Genomic DNA, 25,620 nt, shown 5'->3' on the forward strand with positions numbered 1-25,620 from the left:
TCACAGCTAAAGCATCCTTGGCAGGTGGCCACCTAACCTCTGACCTCTGTCTGAAAACCTCCAGTGAAGGTGAGCCCACCACCTTCCAAGGAAGTCTCTTCCACTGTCGAATGGCTCTTACAGTCGGAAAGTTCTTCCTATAGTTTAGCCAGAGTCTCTCTCCTTTTGTGTCATTTGAATCCATTGGCTTGGGTCCTCCCCTCTGGAGCAGCAGAAATCAAGCTAGCTCCACCTTCCACGTGGCAGCCGGTTAGATAGTTGGGGATGGCTATCCTGTCTTGACTACTCGTTTGTTTCTTATTTATTTATTTTATATTCTTTATTGAGAAATAAAAGGTACAAAATTACAAGTGCACAGAATAAGATAAAACAAGAAAGCGTACCCATGTAGACAGCAAAACAGAACAACAACAAATATATTGTGTACCATTACAAAAAAGGGGGGGGGTAGTTATTGTCCTTAACCAAGCAAACTGATACAGTGGTGCCCCGCAAGACGAATGCCTCGCAAGACGGAAAACCCGCTAGACGAAAGGGCTTTCCGTTTTTGAGTTGCTTCGCAAGACGAATTTCCCTATGGGCTTGCTTCGCAAGACGAAAACGTCTTGCTAGTCTTGCGATTTTTTTCCCGCTCCCCCCCCCCTTTTCCAAGCCGCTAAGCCGCTAATAGCCTTTTAGCAGCTAAGCCGCTAAGCCTTTAATAGCCGCTAAACCGCTAATAGCGCTAATCCGCTAATAGGGTTGCTTCGCAAGACGAAAAAACCGCTAGACAAAGAGAATCGCGGAAGGGATTCTTTTCGTCTTGCGAGGCACCACTGTACAATATTTATAAAATAATGAATTCCAGATATCGTTCAATTTGTCCATGGCAAGTCTCTGTTTGTACACAACTATCCTAGCACCTGCCAGTCTTGTCTTCTTCCTTTTTTTAAAAAAAAGAAAAACACTAATTTTTTTTATGCTTTTATTTCTAGCAGAGTCGAAAGAACCTGTACCCCCAGGAGAGTCCAAAGGAGACGCTAAGGAGCCCTTGGCTGCTGTGGTGGAAGTGGCCAAGCCAAAGGAAGCACCTGAAGCTCGCCCTGACCATCCCGCGGAGCTGCCTCAGGGAAAGGCCGCCCTGGAACCTGCAGGTAGGCAGAGGCAGCGGCAACAGAGGAGCAGCTGAGCTGCGTCTCCCGTTCTTGTTTCCTGTCTCCACCATACTCTTATCTTTCTCTCTGTGTTGCAAATTGCCTATCCCTTTGCAGCCAAAGAGGCAAACCTCTTCCTTCTCCTGTGTGGTTAGGAAACGGCCTCAGCTTTATTTCTTGTTTCTTATTTCTACTTGCTCCCCAGTCCCAAAACTGGGAATCTCTGCCCCCCCCTTCCATCCCCACACTGGGAGCTAGGTTATATACAGGCAACTCTCCCCCATTGCTGAGTCTTCTATGCAACATTGTCCCTTTCTGGTTACCATATACGTCTCATTTCTGATCTGACATTTAGGAGAACCATTTTGGTCACAGACCTCATAACAATGCTGGTCTGTTGCTTTTTGGGGTGTAGGGTTTTTTTGGCCTGTTCTAAATCTTTTCCCTTAAAGTGTGCACTCCCACTGCCCAACTGGGGGTGATTTGGGGTCCCAGAAGTTCAAAGTTGGCTTTACAGTCTCTGCTGTGAGCAAGATAAGCACCCTATGTTCTCCAACCACAGCAAATGACCCCCTTTCTCATCACTGAGCTATCCCTGCCTTCTCCATCTAGCCATGTGCCCCCATGCTCTGTCATGCCCCCAGCTTGTCAACAGAGCTTGCTTCCTGCTGGGAGAGTTCCCTGTTTCCAGAGCTCTTGCCTGCGTGCACCTGGCCTCCCCCACACCCCAGAAAAAGAGGGAAGGCAGGCCCTAAAATCCATCCCAGAAAGGCCTTATGGGATCTCTAAGCACAAAAGCAATTCTCACATTGCCCTGTAACGTAGAAGCGATAACTCTTCCACAGACTTTGTCCATGTTACGAGATACGTTTGGTGGAGAGAAATGCAAAAAGTAGGAGAGATTGGTACGCCACAACCCCTTGCCTTGCTTCCAAAACTGCACTTAACTAAAGTGGGAGTCAGTACTGTTGACTGTAGGCACTGGGAGCCTGGCTGAAAGCCGCTTTTGGTGAGTAATCCCTCCAGTACTCCAGCAACCTTCCTGTATTCCAGGTGCGCTTCCTGCCCAAGGAAGACACGCTAACAAACCCAGCGACCACCACCGCAGGGTTGGCAGAGCGAAACCTGCCTGGCTGCCTGCGGCGGATACCCCGGAGGAGCTTCTTGTAGGTCTCCCGGCTGCCCCCAGGAGCCACAACCAAGGAGGCGACCCCTTTTTGGCAACAGAGTGCACTGGCTTTGTCGCTGGGATGTCCCCCCGGAGCAGAGCTCCTTACAGGAAGGCAGCCGGCCAGGCGTTTGAGTTTGCAGAGGGTGCGAGAGATAGCTGGGACCTGGAAGCTTCCGCGGCACTGAAGAAGAAGAAGAAAAAGCAGAAACAGAAGAAGGTCCAGCAACCAAGGGGGGCAGAGATGTGGGAGGACAGCTCCGAAAGGCTGCAAGCTCCCCTGTGTGCTCCTGAACCCCAAAAGCCCGAGGTCCCCTTTACTGAGCCCCGGAAGAGCGCTAAAGAGGTCTCAAGAGCCCCTGTGGACGTCACCGGGAAGGATCCTTCGGCGCTTGAGAGAGAGGGCCAAATTATGGACAGCCTTGCCCTAGTTTCTGTAAAAGGAGAGCTGGCCCTTCCGGCTGATAATGTTGCATTGGATGCAAAATTTGGCCAAGTGGAAGAGATGAGGGATGGCAGCTTGAAATCGCCATCTAAAAGCAGGGAGCCTCTTGAGGAGCAGCTGAAGTGCTGTGTCCAGAAGAATCAGCCAGGAAGCCCCACCTGGCCACAGGCCACTCCTGTGGAAATGGCACCCCTTGGGAGAAGCAGGACATTGGAGGAAGGCTCAGCTCACAAGGACTCGGTCCCCATCGTGCCCGCTTTGGAGGCCAAACCTGCGGTGAGCAAGGAAGTTGAAGTCCTGCTTACGAAACCAGCAGCTGCAGGTGAGAAGGTCGCCCCAGAGGGCCTGGTTCCTTTGCAGGAGGTGCTGGTGGAGGAGCCCAAGAAGGAAGAGAAGGGCAGGCAGGGCAGAAGTCCTGGCGAGGGAGCGGCCAAATCTCCCGCTGAAGCAAAGGCCGTGGAGCCAGCCACGGAAACGAGTTCTCCCAATAAGAGCAAGGAGAAATTCCCTGTTGCGCCAGAGTCGAGCCCCCCCAGGGAGTGTTCACCAGGCGATGCACAGGGGAGCAGCCCCGCAAAAAGTGCCACTCTTGATTTTGGTTCAGCCGAAACCCCCTTTTTCTTGGAAAGCAAGTCTGATCTGGGCAAGCCCTTCGCTCCCACCAAGACACCTGGCAGCACTCAAGCACCTTCCACTGAGATGGCCAAGGGAGCCAGCTCTGGCACACCAGAACAGCCAACTGGGGCACAGGCTAAGAAGAGGGGCAGCGATGGCAGAAACAAGCGGGTTAAGAATCCTCCGGCGCCGCTGCTCTCCCTCTTGGATGACCGGGCTGATGTGGGCAAAGCTCTGGGGGCGGAGGAAGCTGTGACCCCTCCTGAAAGCAGCATGGCAGCCAGAAGCCCCGAGGCAGCTGGCATCTCCAGCTCAGCGGACAGCAAAGCCGCTCTTGCCTCTGCGGTGTTGCAAGAGAAACCAAAGAGGAGCAGTGAGGGGAAGAGCAGGAAAGCCATGAAGAGAAGCTCGCTGGGGGCGTCGTTTCCTCCAGCGGCAGAGAGCGGCACTGGCCCCTCGCCTGCGGAAGCGAGCAGAGCTGACCCGAGTAAAGAAAAGAACGATTCCAGCAAAGGAGCCGACCTCTTAGCTGCAAGCCAACTGACGGAAGCTCCTGCTGCAGATACGGCAGAGCTCCAAGCTCCTGCTGCGACTTCCTTGAAGGAGAAGATGCAAGGGGCTCCAAGCAAATGTGTCGACTTCCCTTCCTCTGCATACCCTTTCATCTTGGAGACACCAGCCAAGGCAGGTCCTCCTGAAGCCAAGGGAGCCACCGTGCCTGGTGAGGGCAAAGGGCCCAGCTTCGCCATTTTGGAGAGCCCCGCTTCAGCCCTGCCGGGGAGCAAGCCCAAAAAGAGGACCAGCGATGGGAGGAGCAAAAAGTCCGGGAAGACTCCGCCAGAGCAGCCGTTTCTGCCGGAGGCGTCCTCTGACCTGAGCAAGGCTTCTGAGAAGGCTGACAGTACCACCAAAGAATCAGGCGCTGCTGGCAGGGGTGGTGCCCCTCTGCTTGAACAGCCGGAGAGCAGTGAAGTGCAGGTTCCTGCCGCAAAACCGGTGGGGAAATCTGAAAGAAAGAAGGAGGAGGAGGGGAGTTTGGACACAGCACCGAAGAAGTGTGGTGTTGAGCAGCCGGTCGCTTCTGATCCAAAAAACAGCACTGCAAAGCAGGAACGCTTCACTAAAGACACAGAAAAAGGTCAGGAAGCCAGTCTAGATCCTAGAGACAGGACAGAATTGCCCAAATCCTCCCATCTCTTTACGGAGCCGGCGGCAGAAGAACCGAGGAAAAGGGATGTAGGAGGGCAGAGCCACCAGGTTTGTGTCCAAGCCTTGGAAGCAAAGTCTGAACCTGCCAGGCTAGCAGCTGAACATGGGGAGGTGGCTAAAATGGAGGAGGCTCCATCCCCGAGTAAAGTCCAAGAGAAAGACCGTCCCTTGAAGGAGGCAAGAGATGCAGGGCAAGGTCCTGATGTGAGCAGAACATCCAGAGGATCAGAGGAGGCCAAGAATAGAAAAGACAAGCTGAGTTTGGAATGTCCCTTTCTTTGGGGGGATGCCAAAGGGGAGACAGGCACCAAAAGAGAAGATGAACAAAAAGAGCCCCCTTCTCCTCGAAGCAGCAAGGAGGGAAGCGGTGGCGGGTCTGCTCTTGCCAGTAAGCCAGACCCGGCTGCAAAAGCTGCAAAGAGGGGCAACGACAGGAAAAGCAAGAAGGCAGCGAGTGGCCCTGACCAACCCGCCTCGCAAGCAAAGGTGGATCCCACAAACCAAGGGCAGCATCCCAAATTGGCTGGCTTCCTCCAAGGCATGGAGGAAATGGAGTTTGTAGACGAGAACAGGAACATCAAAAGCCTTCCCCCGGGGCATCAGGTACACTGGGAAGAGAACAGGATGAGCTTGTTTGGCCCCTTTGCTCCCCCCAGTGCTGGTGGTCTTGCCGAAGCCCCTTCCAAAAGCCCAGGGCTGGGGTGCCCCTTTCTAGAAGACCCAGACAAGTTCATGAGCGAGCTGAGCAAGGAGCAGCTTTTTCTTTCCGAAATGCTGAAGGATGCCAGTAAAAGCGTCGGGGAGGATCAGCCTGAGCCGAAGGAGAACGTGGCCAAGTTGGGAGGCCACGAGGCCGCGATAGAGGCTTCCCTTTTGCTGAAAGCGGGCGACGAAACCAGGGAGAAAAGGAAGAAAAGCAAGAGACCCTATGCCAAGCAGGAGCCAACAGCAGGAAAGGACAAGGTGTTCAGCTCCGTCCTGGATGAAGATGGAAGGGAAAGCTTGGTGGAGAAGACACAAGGCTCTGGACCTGGCCCCACGGAACTGCCAGCAGAAGAGGTGCCCAAGGAGACTGCCCTGCTGGTTGCTGGGACAGAAGGAAATGGATCTGTCGGAAAAGAAACCAGCACCCCTTCTGGGGAATTGCCACCCCTTTGGGAGAACAAGAGAGAAGCAGCAGCCCTCCAGGCACTGACAACCGCGCTCGTTGGTGGCAGCTCAGAGCCAGTTGAAAAAAGCAAAGGAGCTGAACCAAAGACCTCTGAACGTCCGGGTGGCTTAGGAAGTAAGGCAGGGGCAGATAAGGTCCCAGAGGATGTCCACGGGGAGGAAGCTTCTTCTGCTCCTAAACCAAAAGACCCTTGCAAACCTCTGAAGCTGGATGACGTGAAGGAGCCAGAGATCAGCGTCCCAGCGCAGGCGGCCAACAAAGAGGAAGAGGCACATCTGCCAAGCCAGGCAGCCCAACCAAAGGGCGCGCAGCGTTCTGGCTCTGAAGCCGGCGAGCTGACCCCGCAGGCGGTGGCTGACGGTGGCGACCAAGGAGCGAGAGCGACGAAGAAAGAGGAGAGGAGAGCCCGAGGCGCCGAGCAAATGAAAGGCTACATGAGACCCACAAAGTCGAGGGGGCTTCCTCTCCCGCCGCCGCCATCGAGAGTCGCGGCTGTGCAAGAGCAAGGGAGGAGAAGGCCGGCGAAAGCGGACAGCCCAAATCTACCAAGGCAAGAGAAAGGTGTGTCATTGCAACTGTGGCTCGTCGGCAGCTAATGCATATACTACAGCTTGTGTGTGAGAACCTGCTCCTTGGCATGAGCACCTAACTGTTAATCCTGCGTCCGATGCACCTGGCATGACTTGTGTCTTGGCTGTTCCCGTTAAGAGCCTTTTTTTTGAGTCTGCTTGCCTGTTTTCACCAGGGTGCTAATGGCCAAGTTTTCGAAGAACTGACAAATGTATAAACCGAGCTCCCAAAGCTTATCTTTATGTGCTTGTTCTTGCTTAAGTATTTTTGTATTCCTCCTCACTAATGTTGAAAAAGCGTTGTGCCGTCTAGCAAAACAGCTTCTTGACACCACGTTGCTTGGAGGTTTCCCCTTACCTGAGGCTCAGGTCTTGGTGCATTCATTTCTCAAGTCTCAAAATGCTCGCAGGTTGAAGCCTGACAGGCTATTAGTAAGGATTCCCCATCCCCTTTCGAAAACGAGTCCATTTAATAACTTTGTGCTGGTCATGAATGTCCCCCTCGCTGGCATGGAGATGGTCATGTGATGGTTGGCTCACGTGGTCAGCCCATTTCTCAACTGCGTGCAACGCAGCTGTGGGAAGCTATTTCCAAGGCCCCTGAATGTGTGTGGGGGGGGCATGAGTAATTCATAAATGTGCAGAGTGCCCCTCTGAAAAGAAAGCAGTACACCTTGAGTTGAGGAAACGGTCTGGTCTTGCAATGGAAATGAAACCGCCTGCATATATTTAAATGTCCAGTCCATTATTGCTTATGGGCAAGCAGAGTGGCATTTGGTTCCTGTTCCTCAGGCATGAACAAACGGGATAAAGGGCAAAAAATAAAACGTAACGAAATAGTAAGTTGTATCAGTTCAATCAAGGAGATCTAAAGCAACGGTTTAAATCAGCAAGCAGTTGGGATTTAAATCAAGTTTCTCATGATAGTACTTCACAAGTTTCCTAAATTTTGGTGCAGCTCCCAACTGCTAACCCATCTTTATTTTCCATTCAATAGTGGGATGCGTTGTGTATATATATGTATTTAACAATCATTTTACAACATGTTTCTGAGTGCACTGCTCGAAGGATCACTTTTATGCATTATGCAGCTTGCTTTAATATTATACAAGCTATTATTTTGAAGACAAGCTTAGTGGGTTTTTTAAGTTTCAGTTTTAGTTATTTTAAACCACCAATTTTGATCCCCCTTGAAAAGGCGTCTCCAGTCAGCACCTGCATTTAATCCTGCAACGTGGAGTTCTTTACCTGGGTTTGAACCTCTGACTTTCTCTGTGGAAAGTGTGTACTCCGTCTCTGAGCAACAGCCCCTCCCCATCTTTACATGTCTACATGGCTTTACTGCAAACTGTTTGTTGTTAGATTATCAGATAGCGTCAGATCTCCATCAGAAGTGTAGATTTCCCCAATGCTGAATGAACATGAGAACGAACGCCTTTCCCTAACAAGCACCAGTCTTCTGTTGTCACTAAGCAAGAAGTGTTGATGCTGTTTGACTGAATATCATAACATCTGCTTGCATGGAAAAGCTTTTTTTTAAGATTGAGCCATGCTGGCCTTAATGTTTTGCTGTGGTTCCTGAGAGGTTTTGTATATTTAATGACGGTTGCATAACGCATAAAGTACTTCTATTTTGGTGGAAGTGCTGTTCCCTGCATGAATTTATGCCTCTAGAGTGGGGTGTGTGTTTCTTGCATGGGGGTAGAAAATGGAGGGTGTTTATAGAGGTAGTGCCTTCTTTCAAAAAAGGAAAATAGAATTGCTGGAAGCCTTTTCCTTTATGCGTGCGTGTGTTTTCCTTGCACACGGGCGTATTACAAAAGGGCATACCTTGGGAGCCGTTGACAAACAGAAAGGTTGGCCCTAAACGAATGAACGTCGGCAGGTAATTGGACTGCAAGCCGCACAGCATGCCTCAAGACTCCCACCTGCTTTGCAGGATCCCCTCTGTGTGAGTCAACTGCCTACGTGGGCCCTGTTCACTTGCTACAGAGCTCGGAAGGATTGAAAGCTTGCCTTAATGGCAGGAGGAGCTGTTCCTCTCCTCTCTTCCCTCGAGGCATGTACCCCAGATTGAAAGCAGGCTGGCTGGTGGTGACATTGCAGTTAGAATGTCAGCACTGTCTGCGTGGGATTGACGAGAGGACTTGAGGGGTGCTAGCAGCCCTCTGGCAAGGCCGCAAGGCCCCACACCCCCAGTATTGACTGCAAAAGGAGGGTGGAAGGTGTTTAGCAACTGGACAGCTCCCTAGAGTGAATTTTGCCAGTCCTAATTGCCAGTCGCCAGTTCCAAAGGAACTCGTCATCCAGTCTTCATGGTGTCGTGAGCGTGTGAGAGGGACTTTGGTTCCTGCTGGAGATGTTCGTTGCTCTAGAAGTTTCCAGCCCGTTATTCTGCATCTGACAATGGCAGATCCATGAATCTATTGTGAACTGGACGTTAGGCGGGGATGAGGGACGAGCACTCAGCCACTAGCCAAGAACAACCCTATTGTGAGTCAAGGACCCGCCACCTGCATAGGAGTGTAATAAGACACAAAGACACGTTATTTTAGGTTAATGGGCAAAATTAGGCCACAACTTTTATTGGTTACAGCATGTGAGTAGTATTGGCTTAGGCATTGGATGAAACAGCAATACCAGACTCCACCCCGCACAGCCGGGAGTCATATCAGGGTTAACAACCAATGGGAGGAGCTTGTTGATGCAAATACAACTGGAAGCTTCCCCATGACGTCACCGGGGGTCGTGCCATGGCCCTAGCCACCAGCAGGGCATCGGACAGGATCCACGACCGCCGGATTCCTTTAACGGAATACCCAAAAGAGGAGGGGTAGATGATGGCGCTTACCCAATCCTCCAACACAGCACACATATTCCATTGCCCTAACCACCAATACCAGAAAGTTGTGACAAATTGCTAGGAGGTAGGTGAAAAAACCAAGAGGCTGGTGCCAATTTGCCAAATGGATAAAAAAGTCCTATCAGGCCCCTTGGGCAACCAAGGCAACCCACTGAAGTCCATAGCAAGGTCAATGCGCAAAAAGAAGCTGACCTAGAGGGAGAGATCCGAAGAAAGCAGGAACAGACTGGGAGCAGAGCACTGCCGCGGCTGTTTAAATTTGGCTAGCCCCACCCACCAGCCGGCCCTATTGGTCGGCTGGAAGGCTTGGCCGCGGCAGCAGAAGCAATCAGGAGCAGGGAGCCAAGCACGCCTCCCTGCCCCCCAGCGGGAAGCTGCTCCCGCTCACAATCCCTCCCCTCTGGGAGGAGGAGAGGCCTTCTCATTGTCAATGAAGGCCTGGGGCGCAAGCAAACCACAAGGCTTGTCACCTTGACTTTCTCTAAGAGAGGAGCACCAGAAGCAGCCTGTCATGGACTGGCTGAAGGCAGAGGAGGCACCAACTAGGGAACCCCCAAGGGAAGAAAGCTCAGAACCCGGGGGTTGGTGATGGGACTACAATGGGTGGTCAGAGGGAGAAGACTGGGAAGAGGCAACAGGGCTTTGTGAGCAGGAAGAGGCTGGGACAGAAAGCGGTCCAGAGCTTTGGGTTCATTGGAATTATGAAGTCTGTCCTGATCTCTTCCTCTTCCAAGAGCTCCCTCCAGCTATGGAGCGTGTATTTCTATAACCTTGGCTTTTGTTAGGGCACGTGGGGAGCATCTTGCAGTATTAGTAAAGCTAAGCCAAATGTAGACCTGGCTAGTTTATGTGGGGTGGGTGGAAAACCACTTGTAAAGAGCAGGATGGAAATGTTGTTTGTTGTTTAGTCATTTAGTCGTGTCCGACTCTTCGTGACCCCCTGGACCAGAGCACGCCAGGCACTCCTCTGTCTTCCCCTGCCTCCCGCAGTTTGGTCAAACTCATGCTGGTAGCTTCGAGAACACTGTCCAACCATCTCGTCCTCTGTCGTCCCCTTCTCCTTGAGCCCTCCATCTTTCCCAACATCAGGGTCTTTTCCAGGGAGTCTTCTCTTCTCATGAGGTGGCCAAAGTCTTGGAGCCTCAGCTTCAGGATCCGCCCTTCCAGTGAGCACTCAGGGCTGATTTCCATCAGAATGGAGAGGTTTGATCTTCTTGCAGTCCATGGGATGGAAATACATGTTTGAAATCCTTTGTTCAGGTGGACTTGAGCGGCGCTTGTGGACTAGACTCACCCCACCCCGAAAGGAATTAAAAAGAATGTAAATAAGTGCAACGGGGACGCGGGTGGCGCTGTGGGTAAAAGCCTCAGCGCCTAGGGCTTGCCGATTGAAAGGTCGGCGGTTCGAATCCCCGCGGCGGGGTGCGCTCCCGCTGCTCGGTCCCAGCGCCTGCCAACTTAGCAGTTCGAAAGCACCCCCGGGTGCAAGTAGATAAATAGGGACCACTTACTAGCGGGAAGGTAAACGGCGTTTCCGTGTGCGGCTCTGGCTCGCCAGAGCAGCGATGTCACGCTGGCCACGTGACCCGGAAGTGTCTCCGGACAGCGCTGGCCCCCGGCCTCTTGAGTGAGATGGGCGCACAACTCTAGAGTCTGTCAAGACTGGCCCGTACGGACAGGGGTACCTTTACCGTTAAATAAGTGCAACATTTGGGTTTCTCCTATTCACCGAGTTCAGCTGCTGTGCTCCTCCTTTGTTTTATTTTTGACAGCCGATGTTGGTTGTCTTGGCACACGGCTCTTGACTAAAAATACTTTGCAAGGATTGTCTCTCAGTCAAAATGTATCACGGCGAAAAGTTGGAAGGCTGTTTGCTTTCAAATTATTCTGTGTTACTGCTCATGTGAGGTGTGGTGGCCCATTCCTCCTCCTTAAAGATGGAGAGGCCTGTGAGTTTGCATACAGATAATCCCTTGGTGCCTCTTCCCCCATGCAGAACTGCCTCCAGCTGTGTCCTATTACAGCTCTGGTGGCAGAGACTAGAAAACTCTGCAAGGTGGGGCAGCTCCTTGTCTTTCTACGGCTCATTGCCTCTTCTGCCCATCACTGCCGTTGCTAAGGCACAGCTTTCTTGCATGTAGCGAGAGTGCTTATTTTGGTACCACAAGGAGGTTAGAATTATGTACCCGTCACCCGAAAATACCGAGCCCATTGTTTCGGTTTGGGACTTGCAGGCTGGTTTCAAGCGCTGGTTGCCAACCCTGTGAGGGGCGGCTTAGGTGGAAAGAACACCCATCAGCTTTGCAGTGGATTGGGACCTCAGAGCTTGTTGTGTAGCGTGAGGTAGTAGAATTGTATGTAATTATTATTTATTAAATTTATATACTGGACATATAAATATATACTGGAGATATATTTATATATACTGGAGATATATTTATATCTCAGGACAGTTCACAAGATAAAAATACAGAATAGAAGTACAAAATAAGTACAGTGGTACCTCGGGTTACATACGCTTCAGGTTACAGACTCTGCTAACCCAGAAATGGTACCTCGGGTTAAGAACTTTGCTTCAGGATAAGAACAGAAATCATGCGGTGGCTGTGCAGCGGCAGCGGGAGGCCCCATTAGCTAAAGCGGTGCTTCAGGTTAAGAACAGTTTCAGGTTAAGAACGGACCTCCGGAACGAATTAAGTACTTAACCCGAGGTACCACTGTAGTTAAAGCAAAACAATAACACAAATGCATTTAAAAGGCTGTATTGTTTAATCAGCCAAAGGCTTTGGAGAAGAGGGATGTTTTCTCCTGGTGACTAAAGCTATGTAGTGAAGGCACCAGGCAAGCCTCCATTGGGAGAGCATTTAGACAGGGAGCCACTGCAGAAAAGGGCCTGTTCCCTTGTTGCCACCCTGTGGACCTCTTACAGAGGAGGCACATGGAGAAGAGTCAAATGACGACTGCATGGTCCGGGTCGGTTAGTCAAACATTGCCCAGCAAAGGTGTGGTAGAATTTTAGGCTGTACCATTTGAACCTTTAGCTGCACACACACACACACACACACACACACACACACACACACAGGTGTTCCCTGCATAAAATAAATGAGCACACAAATGACAGGTTTTGGCCTAGTCTTCTTCCCTGCTGGTTTAGTTTGGGTTGGGCAGAAGCTAGATCAAGGTCCGCTGAGATGGTTCTGCACATCACTTTAAGAGCTGGATGTGGATCTGTTAAATCTCCCGGTGAACAATTAAAAGAACCAGTCTCTGCCTTTCCCTGGTTTAAAGGTAAAGGGACCCCTGACCATTAGGTCCAGTCGTGACCGACTCTGGGGTTGCGGCGCTCATCTTGCTTTGTTGGCCGAGGGAGCCGGCGTACAGCTTCCGGGTCATGTGGCCAGCATGACTGAGCCACTTCTGGCGAACCAGAGCAGCGCACGGAAACACCGTTTACCTTCCCGCTGGAGTGGTACCTATTTATCTACTTGCACTGCTAGGTTGGCAGGAGCAGGGACCGAGCAACAGGAGCTCACCCCGTTGCGGGGATTCGAACCGCCGACCTTCTGATCGGCAAGTCCTAGGCTCTGTGGTTTAACCCACAGCGCCACCCACGTCCCCTCATTCCCTGGTTTACCTGATGCCTAATAAAACGGAACAAGGGGAGAAAGCCTGTGGATCCCTAGCTTCACGTGTTTGAAGTTTGTTGGAATAGGGCCGGCTCCCCTGTTCCTTTCCATTTATTCCACCCATGTGTATGTGAGCAAGGCAAGAAACCTCTGATGTAAAATCCCCCCACCAAAGCTCTTGGCATATTCTTCTCCCCAGCATGCACAACTTCAGCTGACCCAGTTGGTCCGATTGTTGACTCTGGTTGGCGACGACACTTAATTAGCAATTGCACATGACTTTGGGAGGGTATATCGGGGGGCACTTCGTCATCCCGGAAGGTGCCCGTTGCCATAGAAACCAGTGCAAAGGGGGTCCTCGCCTGAAACGGTTTGCTTGGATTTTCTTCTTCTTCTTTTTAAAAAGGCATTGAACAGGATAAGTACTAGCTTGAGGAGCAAATCGAAAATAGAAACGCAATGTTGCTGTGGGTGGGAGCTGGCAGCTTGGGATTCGAGTCCTGGTGTGCTGATGCAGCAATTAGCTCTGGCGTGCTGTTGGGCTGTGTGCCTGCTCTGTTGTCATGCGCACCATGGATCCTGAGCAAAACCAAGCAATGGTTCACCTTGAGAGTTTGCTCTGAAATTCACAACTGGCTGAGGGTGTGTTTCTTTTTCTGAGCCTGAGAACTTCTTGGGAGGGAGGGGTGTGTATCTGTGCCTGCAATTATGAACATAAGAGCCTTCTGGATCCGGCCAAATGGCTCATCTATGCCGACATCCTGTTCTCACAGTGGCCAACTAGATTAAGGTTACCAGACGTCCCCGTTTCCCAGGGACAGTCCTCGGATTTACAAATCAGTCCCCATACAAAATCCATTGAAGTGTCCCTGGATTCATTGAAAAAATTTTGGTAACCTTAAACTAGATGCCCGTGGAGAACCTGCAAACAGGATCCGTGCACGGGGGCACTCTCCCCTCCTGTCGTTTCCAGCAACTGGTATTTAGAAGCATTGCCGCCTCAAACTGGGAAGGCATGCCATCGCCATCATGACTAGTAGCCATCGATAGCCCTCTTCTCCATGAATTTGTCTAGCCCTCTTTTAGCGTGCTCTAGGTTGGTGGCCGGCACTGCCTCTTGTGGCAGGGAGTTCCATAGTTTAACCTTGTGCTGCGTGAAGGAGGGCATTTTTTACAGTCATACCTTGGGTTGAATGCACTTCAGGTTGAACTCTTTCGGGTTGCGCTCTGCGGAGACCCGGAAGTAACGGAACACGCTACCGTATTTTTCACTCTATAAGACGCACCAGACCACAAGACGCACCTAGTTTTTGGGAGGAGGAAAACAAGAAAAAAATATATTCTGAATCTCAGAAGCCAGAACAGCGAGAGGGATCACTGCACAATGAAAGCAGCAATCCCCCTTGCTGTTCTGGCTTCTGGGATAGCTGCGCAGCCTGCATTCGCTCCATAAGACGCGCACACATTTCCCCTTACTTTTTAGGGGGGAAAAAGTGAGTCTTATAGAGCAAAAAATACGGTACTTCTGGGTTTCACCGCTCGCGCATGCGCAGATGGTCAAAATGACGTCACATGCATGCACGGATGCGGCGAATCGCCAGACGCGCAGTCGCGGGTTGCGTTCGCTTCAGGATGTGAACGGGGCCCAGAACGGATCATGTTCGCATCCTGAGGTACCACTGTATTCTGTCCAACATTTAGCTTTGTTGGGTGCCCATGAGTTCTAGTGTTATGAAAGAGGGTGAAATATTTTGCTCTGTCCACTCTCTTCTTTCCATAATGATATTATGCACTTGAATTATGTTACCTCTTACCTTTTCTCTCAGCTAAAAACGCCCTCGAATGCTCCAACCTTTTGCTCGCTCCTTTCTGAACCTTGTCCAACTCACGTGGAATATCACCCATGGTATCATAGTATTACAGTTCCGTATTTAGCGTTATAATTATGGTTAATGGTGGTGATCGGAAAGGGGTTTTAAGCACTCTTTATTAAAACAAATTCTTTTTTTAAAAAATAATTTTTTTATTAGGGTTTTTACAATATTACAAAATGTAAAAAGAAGAAGAAAATACAAATAAAAACAGTTAAAAATAGTCAATCTTTTCATCACTTATTTTTCATTTACTTGTTTCCTGGACCTCCTCATACCTCCCTTTTTTGTATTCCAGTTCTATTTATTAGTTCAGCAGTTTCTCTCCCTCTTTATTTTACCCTGATCTTTAATCTTAAATTATTATAACCTTAAATTTTTACTTATAAAAAACCATTTTTTTCATATTCGTTTATACCATTACAGCTAGAAACCACTTAATTTCAATCCAACATCATTCTAACATTCATTAATTTTACAATATCTCTGTAGATAGTCTTTAAATTTCTTCCAGTCTTCTTCCACTGACTCTTCTCCCTGGTCTCGGATCCTGCCAGTCATTTCCGCCAATTCCATGTAATCCATCACCTTCATCTGCCATTCTTCCAGAGTGGGTAAATCTTGTGTCTTCCAATATTTTGCAATAAGTATTCTTGCTGCTGTTGTAGCGTACATATTAAAACAAATTCACACAGCATTATAGTGTCATGGTGCTATTACACTTGGATTTCATAGCTAGAAATGAGTTTTAGCGCTGATTAAAAGATGTGTTAGGAGCCGTAAAATGGCGTCCACCGCAAAGGTTATAGTGAGTGGATGCTAAGCTTCAAATAGCTGCTTGTGTGAATTGGACCTTCCACACCTGTAGACCCTTGTGGTGGGGGAAGAACATGGGGTGTGGGGTGTATACTGGAAAAAACACGGGCTCCTAATAGTGTGCAAAGTCTGTGTTGCAATTCTGCTTGCAGCTTGCAACAGAAAGGCAGTAGCTAGGAAGTGCAAGGGGGGGCACTCATCTCGAAACAGCTATAGTCAAAGGTATACTGCCTCTGAAACTGGAGGGTCCATCTAGGTGTCATAGCTAAACGCTAAGCCTCTCCCCCTTTTTCCCCTGTAGTCTCCTATTAAACCCATCCAAGCCTCTGGCTACTGCCACATCTTGTGCCAGCAAATTCCATAGCAGTTGTGCACGCAAGGAGGTGGGGAAGAGGCAGAGGTCTTGGAAAGCAGGCAGGCAGGTGTATCTAGGTTGAGCCTTCCGAAGAGCAGAACAGGGAGCGAGGGAGGAGCAGAAAGAGGTAAGGGTATAATCCGTCCACCAGCACTGGTGGTAGATGTTCACAGCCGAAGTATTTATCGTATATACAGTGGTGCCTCGCAAGACGAAATTAATCTGTTCCGCGAGTCTCTTCGTCTTGCTGTTTTTTCGTCTTGCGAAGCACAGCTATTAGCGGCTTAGCGGCGCTTAGCGGCTATAAGAAAAAGGAAACAAACTCGCAAGAACTCGCAAGACGTTTCGTCTTGCGAAGCAAGCCCATAGGGAAATTGGTCTTGCGGAACGACTCAAAAAACGGAAAACCCTTTCGTCTAGCGAGTTTTTCGTCTTGCGAGGCATTCGTCTTGCGGGGCACCACTGTAGAGAGAAAATAAACCCCCCTGCTCCTTTCAAACATGAATTTTGCCTTTCCGCAACATGTGATAGCTGCCGCTGCCCGTACTTAATCAAATTTCCAAAGTGCTAGTTTAAATAACGGAAAAGATTAAAGCTCTAGGGCAGAGGATAAAGGCTTCTCATAGCATCTTCCCCCCCCCTCCTTTGATGTTTCTGTATGTCCCCCACCCTTTTCTGACAGCATTGCACAGCTCTATCTGCCCTCTCTGCTCTCTCTGAATTTTTGCCCCCAAACAAACAAAGCCTTCCTTTCCATTTCCTGATGCTATATAGTTCCATCCTATTTCTCAACGAGATGATGGAACGGTTGTGAACATTCCGTGACATCACAGCAGCTCTGCCGCTGGCTAGGGGAGCCTGACTGGTGACAGTCAGTTTTTATTTTTTATTTTTTTAAATTCTTTTTTATTGATTATTCCATAAAAAGAAAAACAAAGATAACACACATATAACAAAGACAACAACACAAAAAAGAAAGAACATACAGAAAAAACAAAAGAAACAAGTAAAAGGTACACATAATTATTGTTTTTACAATCTCCTATAACATAGCTGTTTCTTTCAGGACTTCCTTCAGCTTGGCCGCAAGTCGTTCGAAGCAATAAATAAAGTTACACGTTTCATCTTCTATATTGTTATTGTCATTGTCTCCAATTTTGTTCTCTCTTTTCCTTACCCAATAACCCGTAGTCTATCGACAGTCAGTTTTTAAAGCCTTGTCTGGGTGTGTGTGATGCAAGATCGCATGCGTGAGCTCTCGTCTCTTTGCGATCAGTGGAGCCGGGTGGGCGGTAATTGGGGAGTGTCAGGAAACAAAGGCGAATATGACTTTGCCCTACTTTATTCATAGTTCCGACACGACTTCCACCCGGCGCTTAAATGCAAGGTAGCAAATGTCTAGATCAGGGAGCCTGATTTTTTTTTTTTAAAAAAAATATTTTTGTGTGCAGCAGGATAAATTCAGGGGGCGTGCTGGAGCTCAGAGTCTAAAAATACTCCTAGCGAGTTAATAAGTGGGAGTTGTCACTGCTGCACTGTGCCGTAAGGGCAGCCGCCGCCACGCCTGAAATGATGAGCTTTGCTTGCAGGGGCTGCTCTCCCAGCTGAAAGGAGGGTCTCATTTAGTCCAGGTATGTTGCAGTCCCCCCAAAACAGTTGCTCATTCTTGTTGGCAGAAGAGTGAGTGGCCACAGCAGGAGCCTTGATGGAATTTTTTTTAAAAATTGCATTTATATCCCACCTCATGGAGCTGAAGGCTGCTCACATGGTTCTCCCCTTCCTTGTTTAATCCCCACGACAACCCTGTGAGGTAGGTCAGCAACTGGCCCCAGGTCACCCAGTGAGAGCTTTGCGGCTGAGCGGGGATTCAAACCCTGGTCTCTCAAGTCCTAGTCCGACACTCTTACTGCTACACCACATTTTAATGTATTTTTAATCTTTGTTGGAGCTGCCCAGAGTGGCTGGGGAAACCCAGCCAGATGGGCGGGGTACAAGTAATAAATTATTATTAGTATTATTATTGGCTCTCAAAGACATGGTACTCCAGGTGAGGTGCGAACTCACAACACTGGCATTGCTCTGCTGCATACGCACTGCGCACTGACCTATGCTGTTTGGCCTTTGTGCATAACATGATAGATGCAGAGTGCTTTCCCCTTCTGCAGAAAAGATATACAACTTGGAGAGCTGATGTAGTAGTGAAAATGGTTTAACGAGCGAGCTCCGAAGCTGCTAAATAGAAGCGTTAGTGGCTGGAACGACGACAGGTGTTCCGGCAGCCATGTTTGGACTGATACAGCAGGGAAGGGTGTGGCTTTGATCGCAGGAACCACACATGCAATTCCACCATTCTATAGAAGCCTATCTCACCTGCCCACAAAGCAGCTCCAGAGGATTGGGGGAACTGCTGAACGGGTGCCGTGTGACATGGATGCACATGGGAGGGGTGGGCAGAATTGGCACCTGCCGTTTCTGCAAGCGAAAGGGCCTTTGCATCAAAGCCAGTGTCTTGTGGCAACTTGGAAATGGTTGTGTCGTGAGCTGATAAGAGATGGCAGCATGCAGCGCTGGAAGATCTTGTCCTCGTAAAACCGTGTCAGCACAGGAAGTGGCCTTATACATACCATTGGTCCATCTTGCTCAATATTGTCTGCACAGACTGGTAGTAATAGTTATCTGGGGTTTCAGGTAGGCGGCCCATCCTAGCCCAACCTGGAGTTGCCAGGGATTGAACCTGTGGCTTTCTGTGTGTAAAGCAGATGTTTCCTTGGCTGGTTGTGCCAAGATACGCCAGCCACTCTTTCAGGTGCCATGGGATGCTTTTGGCAACACCTGTGCAGGTGGTCTCCTGGGCAGACTCCATTGAAACGAACAGGGTGAGACAAGGGCCATTTGTCAACTGGTGCGGCTTGATCTATTTGTGAATGGAGAGCAGGGCAGCTGCCTTAGGCCAGGTCAGGCTGCTAGCCCATCGAGGCAGGTGTTGTCTAATCCAGCCTTCCCCAACCTGGTGCCCTCCAGATCTTTCGGACCATCAGCCTCAGCCTGCATGGCTGTTGTAATCTGAAACATCTCAAGGGTGATCCAGTTTGGGGGAGGTTGGTCTACTCTACCTGGCTCTCCCAAGGTCTTGGGGAAAGGGAGGTTTTTCCACATCACCACCTACGTGTTCCTTGAACCCAGGACCTTCTGAACGCAGCTCCTGTTCTCTACCACTGAGCTACTGCTTCTCCTCTCCCCCAAAGGAAGAGGACATTTTGCTGTTTGCAAAAACTCAGCATACCTGTTTGTGTCGCAGATTCCAGACAATGGAACTGAGCGCCTCAAACCTCTCTTGGCGAGTGTGCTTTTTGGACACATCTCATGACGGGCATGACTTTCATTTGGTCCAGCGAAAAGAACCTCTGTGGCGGTTTTATGCCGTTCCAACTGATGGCTTTATTGTGAGGCAGCAAATGCTTTTGCATATCTGGAAGGAGATGTCTGTTTCCTCAAACACTTTCGCCCGATATCATACCTTTTGAAAAAAACAGAACATCATTTCTTTGGAACGTTTGCTTTTGTTTGTGTTTAGTCTCCCTCGACTATCGACGCCTGGATAAAGGAGCGGACAAATTTCACCCCCTATGGCTTTCTCCTTGTGCTGTTTTAAAGGGATGGCAACGAAGTACCTCAATAGGCACTTGGAAGTGCAGCTGCAAATTAGATTTCCGTTTTTATGTTCAGGAGATGGCTGAGAACCCGTGTGCCCTGTAACGTTAAAAAAGAAAAGGGTCTTGCTTAAAAAGCTACATTTGAGTAAGCTGTGTTCCCTTGGGGACGAAGGGGTTTTATTTATTTATTTATTTTATCTACGAGCACAGGGGGGCATGGTGTGTCGTCACCACATCAGGCTGCCTGCAAGCCCGGCTCACTTGCTGTGTGGTGTTACAGCTCGGGAGACGAGAAGCGAGAGGAGCAGGCAGAAATGTCTCTCTCCAACCAGCCCTCCGCACCCCTCTCCGAATACAGCCAGCTGTGCAAAGGCAAGAGCACGGAGGGCATTTCGGAAGGCTTCCACTGCATGGAGGCGCAGAAGGACTTTGGGAAGACCGAGTTTGCTTGGCAGAGGACGGAGGGCAAGCTGAACGAGATCGGACTGAACGTGAACTCCGGCGGGCAGCTGAAGGATGGGCTGGTCAAGAGCAGCCAGGGCTTCACCGACGAGGACAAGCTGTGTTTCTTCGAGGGGAAGCTGGACAAAGAGCTCAAGGCAGCCCCGAAGGACAAAAGAGGCGAAGCGGAGACTCTGCAAGGCAAGAAATGCCCGATGGCCCCCCTGGGTCACCTTGAGAGCTGGGCTCTCATCTCGGAAGCGTTCCCTCCCGCAGAAGGGGGCTTGGGGGGCGTCGGTGCTGCAGGCTCCCACTCTGGGCAGGCGGAGCCCACAAGGTCTCCTGCCAGGCTGGGGCAGCACGAAGCCATCACCGACCAGGAGAAGGCAGCAGGTAAGAAGGTGGCAGAAGCCAAGTGCCAGCAGGGGCAGCCCGGGAGCGACCCCAGGAAATACGCAGACGAGCCGGAGACCAGCGTGTGGAATCCCAGTTTCAGCCCCGTCCTGACCAGCAGTTTAGGTTGCCCAGAGGCGGCCGGGAAGACAGAGGGGCCCCCCGCCTACAGCGTGATCGGAGTGGTGAACAACAGCTATGTGCAGAGCGGGTTCGCACCTTCCCCTGCCCTGCCCAAGCTGGGACCCCCGACCACCACCGTCGACCTGGCCCAGGACGACTTCAGGAGCAGCTGCTTCAACAACCTCCACGAAATGGAAGACGAGAGGTTTTCCGTGGAGGCGGGGGAGAAGCAGGGCTCCGGCGGCGATGGCGGCTTCCTCAACCGAGGGGCCCACCAGAGGAAGGCCATGCGGCGTGCCATGTCGGAGAGCTCCCACCTGTCCGTCCCCCCAGCCCTGAACCTGGCCGACAAATACCCCGAGCCCCCGGCTCGGGAGGATCTCCTCGGCAGCCTGGTGTCGCCTAGCGGCAGCCTCTCCCAAAGCACGAGCCCCATGACCCGAAAGCCGAGCGCGCCAATGAAAAGGTCGGCCACTGTCTCGGAAGAGCAAACATCTGCCCGCAGCCTGGGCTCCGCGCAGAACAATGTTGAGCCGCCCAGCCTCATTGTGAACCAGGAGCACCCGTCCCTCCCCATGGAGGAGCCATCTGCCAGGCAGCGAGAGGAGTGGGACGCCAGCGGCAGCGCCGTCAAGAGGGAGCTGGTCAGCCCCGGGCTGTACCACAGCAAACTGGAGCAAATCCCCGAGATCGGCGGCCATGGCAGGGGAGGCAGGGCGGAGGAGGAGGCGGCAGCAGCAAAGGCCGAGAAGAGCCATGTTGTCAGCGAGCCCAGTTGCCTCGGCTCCCCGAGAAGCGGCAGGATCCAGGAGATGGAGCCGGGCAGAGCCGCTTCCGCGCCGGGGAGGAGAGAAATCGAGGTCAGCGATGTGCCGAGCGCTCCGTCTCCCCAGCAAGGCGATGGGCCACGTGACGGTATGTTGCTAAATTTTCTTTCCCCCCTGGGGAAGCAGGCAGACTAGAGATGAAGGAAAGCGACTTGACAGATTGTGGGCAGGGGAGCGGACCCCTCCGCCAGCCTCTCCTGAGACGGACACAGCTTGCTGCGTAGCAGGCAGAACAATGGGAGGGGGGGCGGAAATCTGGGGTGACTGGGGAGAAGAGGGGAGGGGGCGGTTCCATCGGCCACTGTTAGAACAGATTGCTCGCAGGTGCCAGGGAAAACAAAAGATAAGATGCATGAATAAAATAATGGGATTAACTATGTCCTGGTTTCTAAGATGCCCAGTGGTTTTGTGGGATCGGACTGCTTAGTTGTAGGGTGAAAGCCAAGGTCCTGCATGTCCACGAAACTGCAAGAAGGGATGTGTCACAAATTTGGGTCCTCCTTTTAGGAATGTCGGCTTCCCTTTCCTGGAAGGGGGAGCGCACCAAGAAGGCACAATCGCGTCGTCCCTTTTTGCGGCTCCGAGTATTGGCACAGACCTGCTTGGAGAGAGTGGCGAGTCTGGTGGAAAGCTGAAGAGAGACCAGCCTTTCCTCCTGTCCCATGTAAAAGCAGCACCTGCCCCTTTAATGGGGGTGAAAAGCCTTTCAGCTCGCCAGGGACAGCAATGCTTCTCTCTCCTCCCACCCCGCCTTTCAATAGGGGCTTGTTTTATTTCTTAGTGTGCCGGCACAATGCTTTGAGGTCAGTCTGCTGGTCTGAGCTGGGGAAAAATTGGGACAAGCACAGGCGATCTTTTGTGGTGTGAAAAGAGGAGAGAATCTCTCTCTCTCTCTCTCTCTCTCTCTCTTTCTTTCTTTCTCTCTTTGGTTCCAGCAGATCTGCCTTTCTGTGTAGCTGTTGCTTGCTTGGAAGTCATGGGGGCTGTGGTGGTAGGTTTCTACTGAAACCTCAGCATCCAGCATCTCCAGAAGCCGGTTGAGATAGCAGTGGGAGAGAACAAAAAGTTAAAAGAATTGCACAAAATAATTACTAATGAGCAACGGTGTGTGCGTGTGCCTTGTTAATTCCGTAAGATTGCAAATATTAAGGGTTTCTTCTTAGCCAGTCTGAACTGCAGCTGTGCAACCCTTCACAGAGACTGGGCTTCCATTTCCACCTCTTGCCCCGATACGAATGATTAGGTCGCTTGCATTTCTTAACACGGAATGGCTTTTGGGGGAACTTTTACTAAAACGCCCCCTCTCTTCACCCCACCCCTCCAGCTGTATGATATCGCTCCTACCCCCGTTGATACAAACATTCCCACCCCTTAAAAATCCTTTTCCTTGCCTCTCCGCGGCTGCTTCTACTATTTCTCAGCTGCAACAAACTCTGCACCCAGGTTCTAGCAGGGGGTTGGAGGGGCAATATGATCCAATTCAATGGGAAAGCAAAACCAGCCCCAATCAAATCCACATTGATCCATTGGAAGCTGATAGTTGCCAAATCCTCACCAAAGGGGCGTATACTATAGATATATATATATACACATACACACAAATACCCTCCCTGATACTTAATTGGGCCAAAAGGTGCTTCAAGCTATTGCACCTAAAGCGAGGAGGGTCTTTGGCCCTGGATTTTCAAAGAGAAGCTAATAACATGCAGAAAAGAGGGTCTTGCCTTTCCAGAGCAAGCTATCGGCCATGTGCTGAGAACAAAGGAGTGTCTCGGCAGCAAATTCAATTACGCTAACCTCCCGATAACCTTCAATGTGATAGACTCCCGTAAGCGAAGCTTGGGGTGTGTGGTTATTTTGACGGCCAGGACTGTAGATAGATAGATATATATATTTGACCTTTATTTCGCTCTTCGGGTGACACCCAGTGGATATTGTTCTCTTCCGTTAGGGTGCATGCCACCTCCAACCGTTAGGAAGAGCCGCTCAGTTTATGGGCAGCACAATGCGACTTGCATTCTGTGGGAATCTTCGCCGGACGCCACCTCCCCGTTCTTGGTTGCCCCTTCCCCATCCCAGATCTCTAGAACCGCCATCACAGGAAAGGAAAACTACACCCACATAGTTAAACTGTGGAACTCACTTCCACAGGACGCAGTGATGGCGCCCAACTTGAATGGCTTTAGAATAAAAGGTAAAGGTACCCCTGCCCGTACGGGCCAGTCTTGACAGACTCTAGGGTTGTGCGCCCATCTCACTTAAGAGGCCGGGGGCCAGCGCTGTGTCCGAAGACACTTCCAGGTCACGTGGCCAGCGTGACAAAGCTGCATCTGGCGAGCCAGCGCAGCACACGGAACGCCGTTTACCTTCCCGCTGGTAAGCAGTCCCTATTTATCTACTTGCACCCGGGGGTGCTTTCGAACTGCTAGGTTGGCAGGCGCTGGGACCGAGCAACAGGAGCGCACCCCGCCGCGGGGATTCAAACCGCTGACCTTTCGATCGGCAAGCCCTAGGCGCTGAGGCTTTTACCCACAGCGCCACCCGCGTCCCTGGCTTTAGAATAGGATCAGACAAATTCATGGGCTGTCGATGGCTACCGCTAGCCGGGATGGCTCTGCCCTGCTTCCACAATCGGAAGCCGCAAAGCTTCTGAATACCACTGTAAGCCACAAGAGGGGAGAGGGCTCTTGTGTTTGAATCCTGCTTGCTGGTTTCCCACAGACATCTCTTTGGCTAGTGTGAGAACAGGATGCTGGACTGGCTGGACCGAAGGCCTGATCCATCAGCCTCATCTTGCGTTCTTGTGACCCTTGGGGCTGTTTGTACAGCTTGTAAGGATAATTATTGGAGATGAATGAGTTATGAGCTGCCTCTGCCAGGATCCCTTCTTTGACTATGGCCGGACTGGAAATGATGGAGGGAGAGTAAAGTCTAAGTTCCTACCAGCCTCTTAAGAGCAATCAAGTTCGTGGGTGTTATTATTACTATTATTATTATTATTATTATTATTATTATTATTATTATTATTAGGGTAGGTGTGGAGTACTTGGGCTCATTTTTGCCTCTTTGCCCTTGCTCCTCATTTGTACAAATAGGAATAGTATCGTTCTCTGTGCCTTGTTTGTATTGTGCACTTCATCCATAAATCTCAGGGCAGTTCTCAACATAAAAATTCAAGATGAAGACACAAAGCACTTTGCTTCTCTACTTCACCAGCCTGCAAAGTTTGTTTTAATCAATTATAAACATATAACTTGCTAAGGACAGGGACTCGGGATGGTCAGCATCCACAACAGTGAGAGGGAGGCATCCAAAGTGGGCAAATAAGATCCTTCAGATTCTTTGCATTCTTATCACAGCAAGACAGTAATTTGCCCGAGAAAATTAACCCAGTGTTTTTCAACCTTGGGCCTCCAGCTCTTTTTGGGACTACAACTCCCATCATCCCTGACCACTGGTCCTGCTAGCTGAGCATGATGGGAGTTGTAGTCCAAAAAACAGCTGGCGGCCCAAGGTTAAGAAACACTGCATTAGCCTCCTGATCCATTGCTTAACAGTTAAAAGCTTTGAATCTCAGACTGGGTGATAGAAAGATTTGTAGGGGACTCTGGACACTTAACATTGGCATGTAAATTTTAAAAACACTCCCCTCTTACAAGAACGATCTTCAGGGCAGGTTAGGGTCCCACTTGATCTGCTCTTAATGTGATCCATTTGCATCAAAATGGGGAATGGGTGTGGCTAGAGGACATCTGCTCCAGTTTGCAGCCCTTGAAGCTGCTGGCAGTGGCTTCGCCATTCGTAACTGTATAAACCCAGGCGGTCCAACTTTTCATACCAATCGTACATTAGCGGTGGGGGAGCGCCAGGCTAAAATTTGACACTCACAAACACCCAGCCTTTGTGCTGCCTTCCCAAAGGCTGGGAAGGATGTGCCGGGCTTTGGGTAGGAGGCTCGAGGCTCTGGAAGGGTCCTGGACCTCTCCCATCTCCTCCCCAAAGCTAGCTAGGCTTTGGGAAGAAGACAGAAGGACTCTAGGACCCTGTCTGGGCCTCACACCTCCTTCTCAAAGCCCTGTGTCTTCTTTACCTGACTTTGGGAAGGCAGTGCAAGGGCTGGGGGGGGTGTGCCAAAATTTGCCAAGAGCCGTCAAAAAATGCCTCGCCCTTGTACTGCCTAAACTAATGAATGCTTGGAGCGTCTCCATCTCCATTGTTCTGCCCAGACACTGAGGTCCAGCGCCGGGGGGGGGGGGCTTCTTGGTAGTGGCCCCCGCCCTGTGGAACGCCCTCCCACCAGTTGTCAAAGAGAACAACAACTACCAAACTTTTAGAAGAC

General features: G+C 50.6%; 1 protein-coding gene across 12 annotated transcripts in view; it reads left to right on the plus strand.

Moving 5' to 3' along the window:
• Positions 1-25,620, plus strand: part of LOC114607928 (uncharacterized) — a 214,251-nt gene that overhangs the window by 130,072 nt on the left and 58,559 nt on the right. For 11 of the 12 annotated variants that reach the window (XM_077936656.1, XM_077936657.1, XM_077936658.1 and 8 more), the window contains 2 exons: positions 975-1,133; positions 2,187-6,302. In XM_077936656.1, the coding sequence (XP_077792782.1) occupies positions 975-1,133; positions 2,187-6,302 (4,275 nt within the window). The remainder of the gene's footprint in view (positions 1-974; positions 1,134-2,186; positions 6,303-25,620) is intronic. The other variant, XM_077936650.1, reaches the window with a different exon arrangement.

Source organism: Podarcis muralis, chromosome 12 (genome assembly GCF_964188315.1).
Source record: "Podarcis muralis chromosome 12, rPodMur119.hap1.1, whole genome shotgun sequence".
In the NCBI taxonomy this organism is placed as follows: Eukaryota; Metazoa; Chordata; class Lepidosauria; order Squamata; family Lacertidae; genus Podarcis; species Podarcis muralis.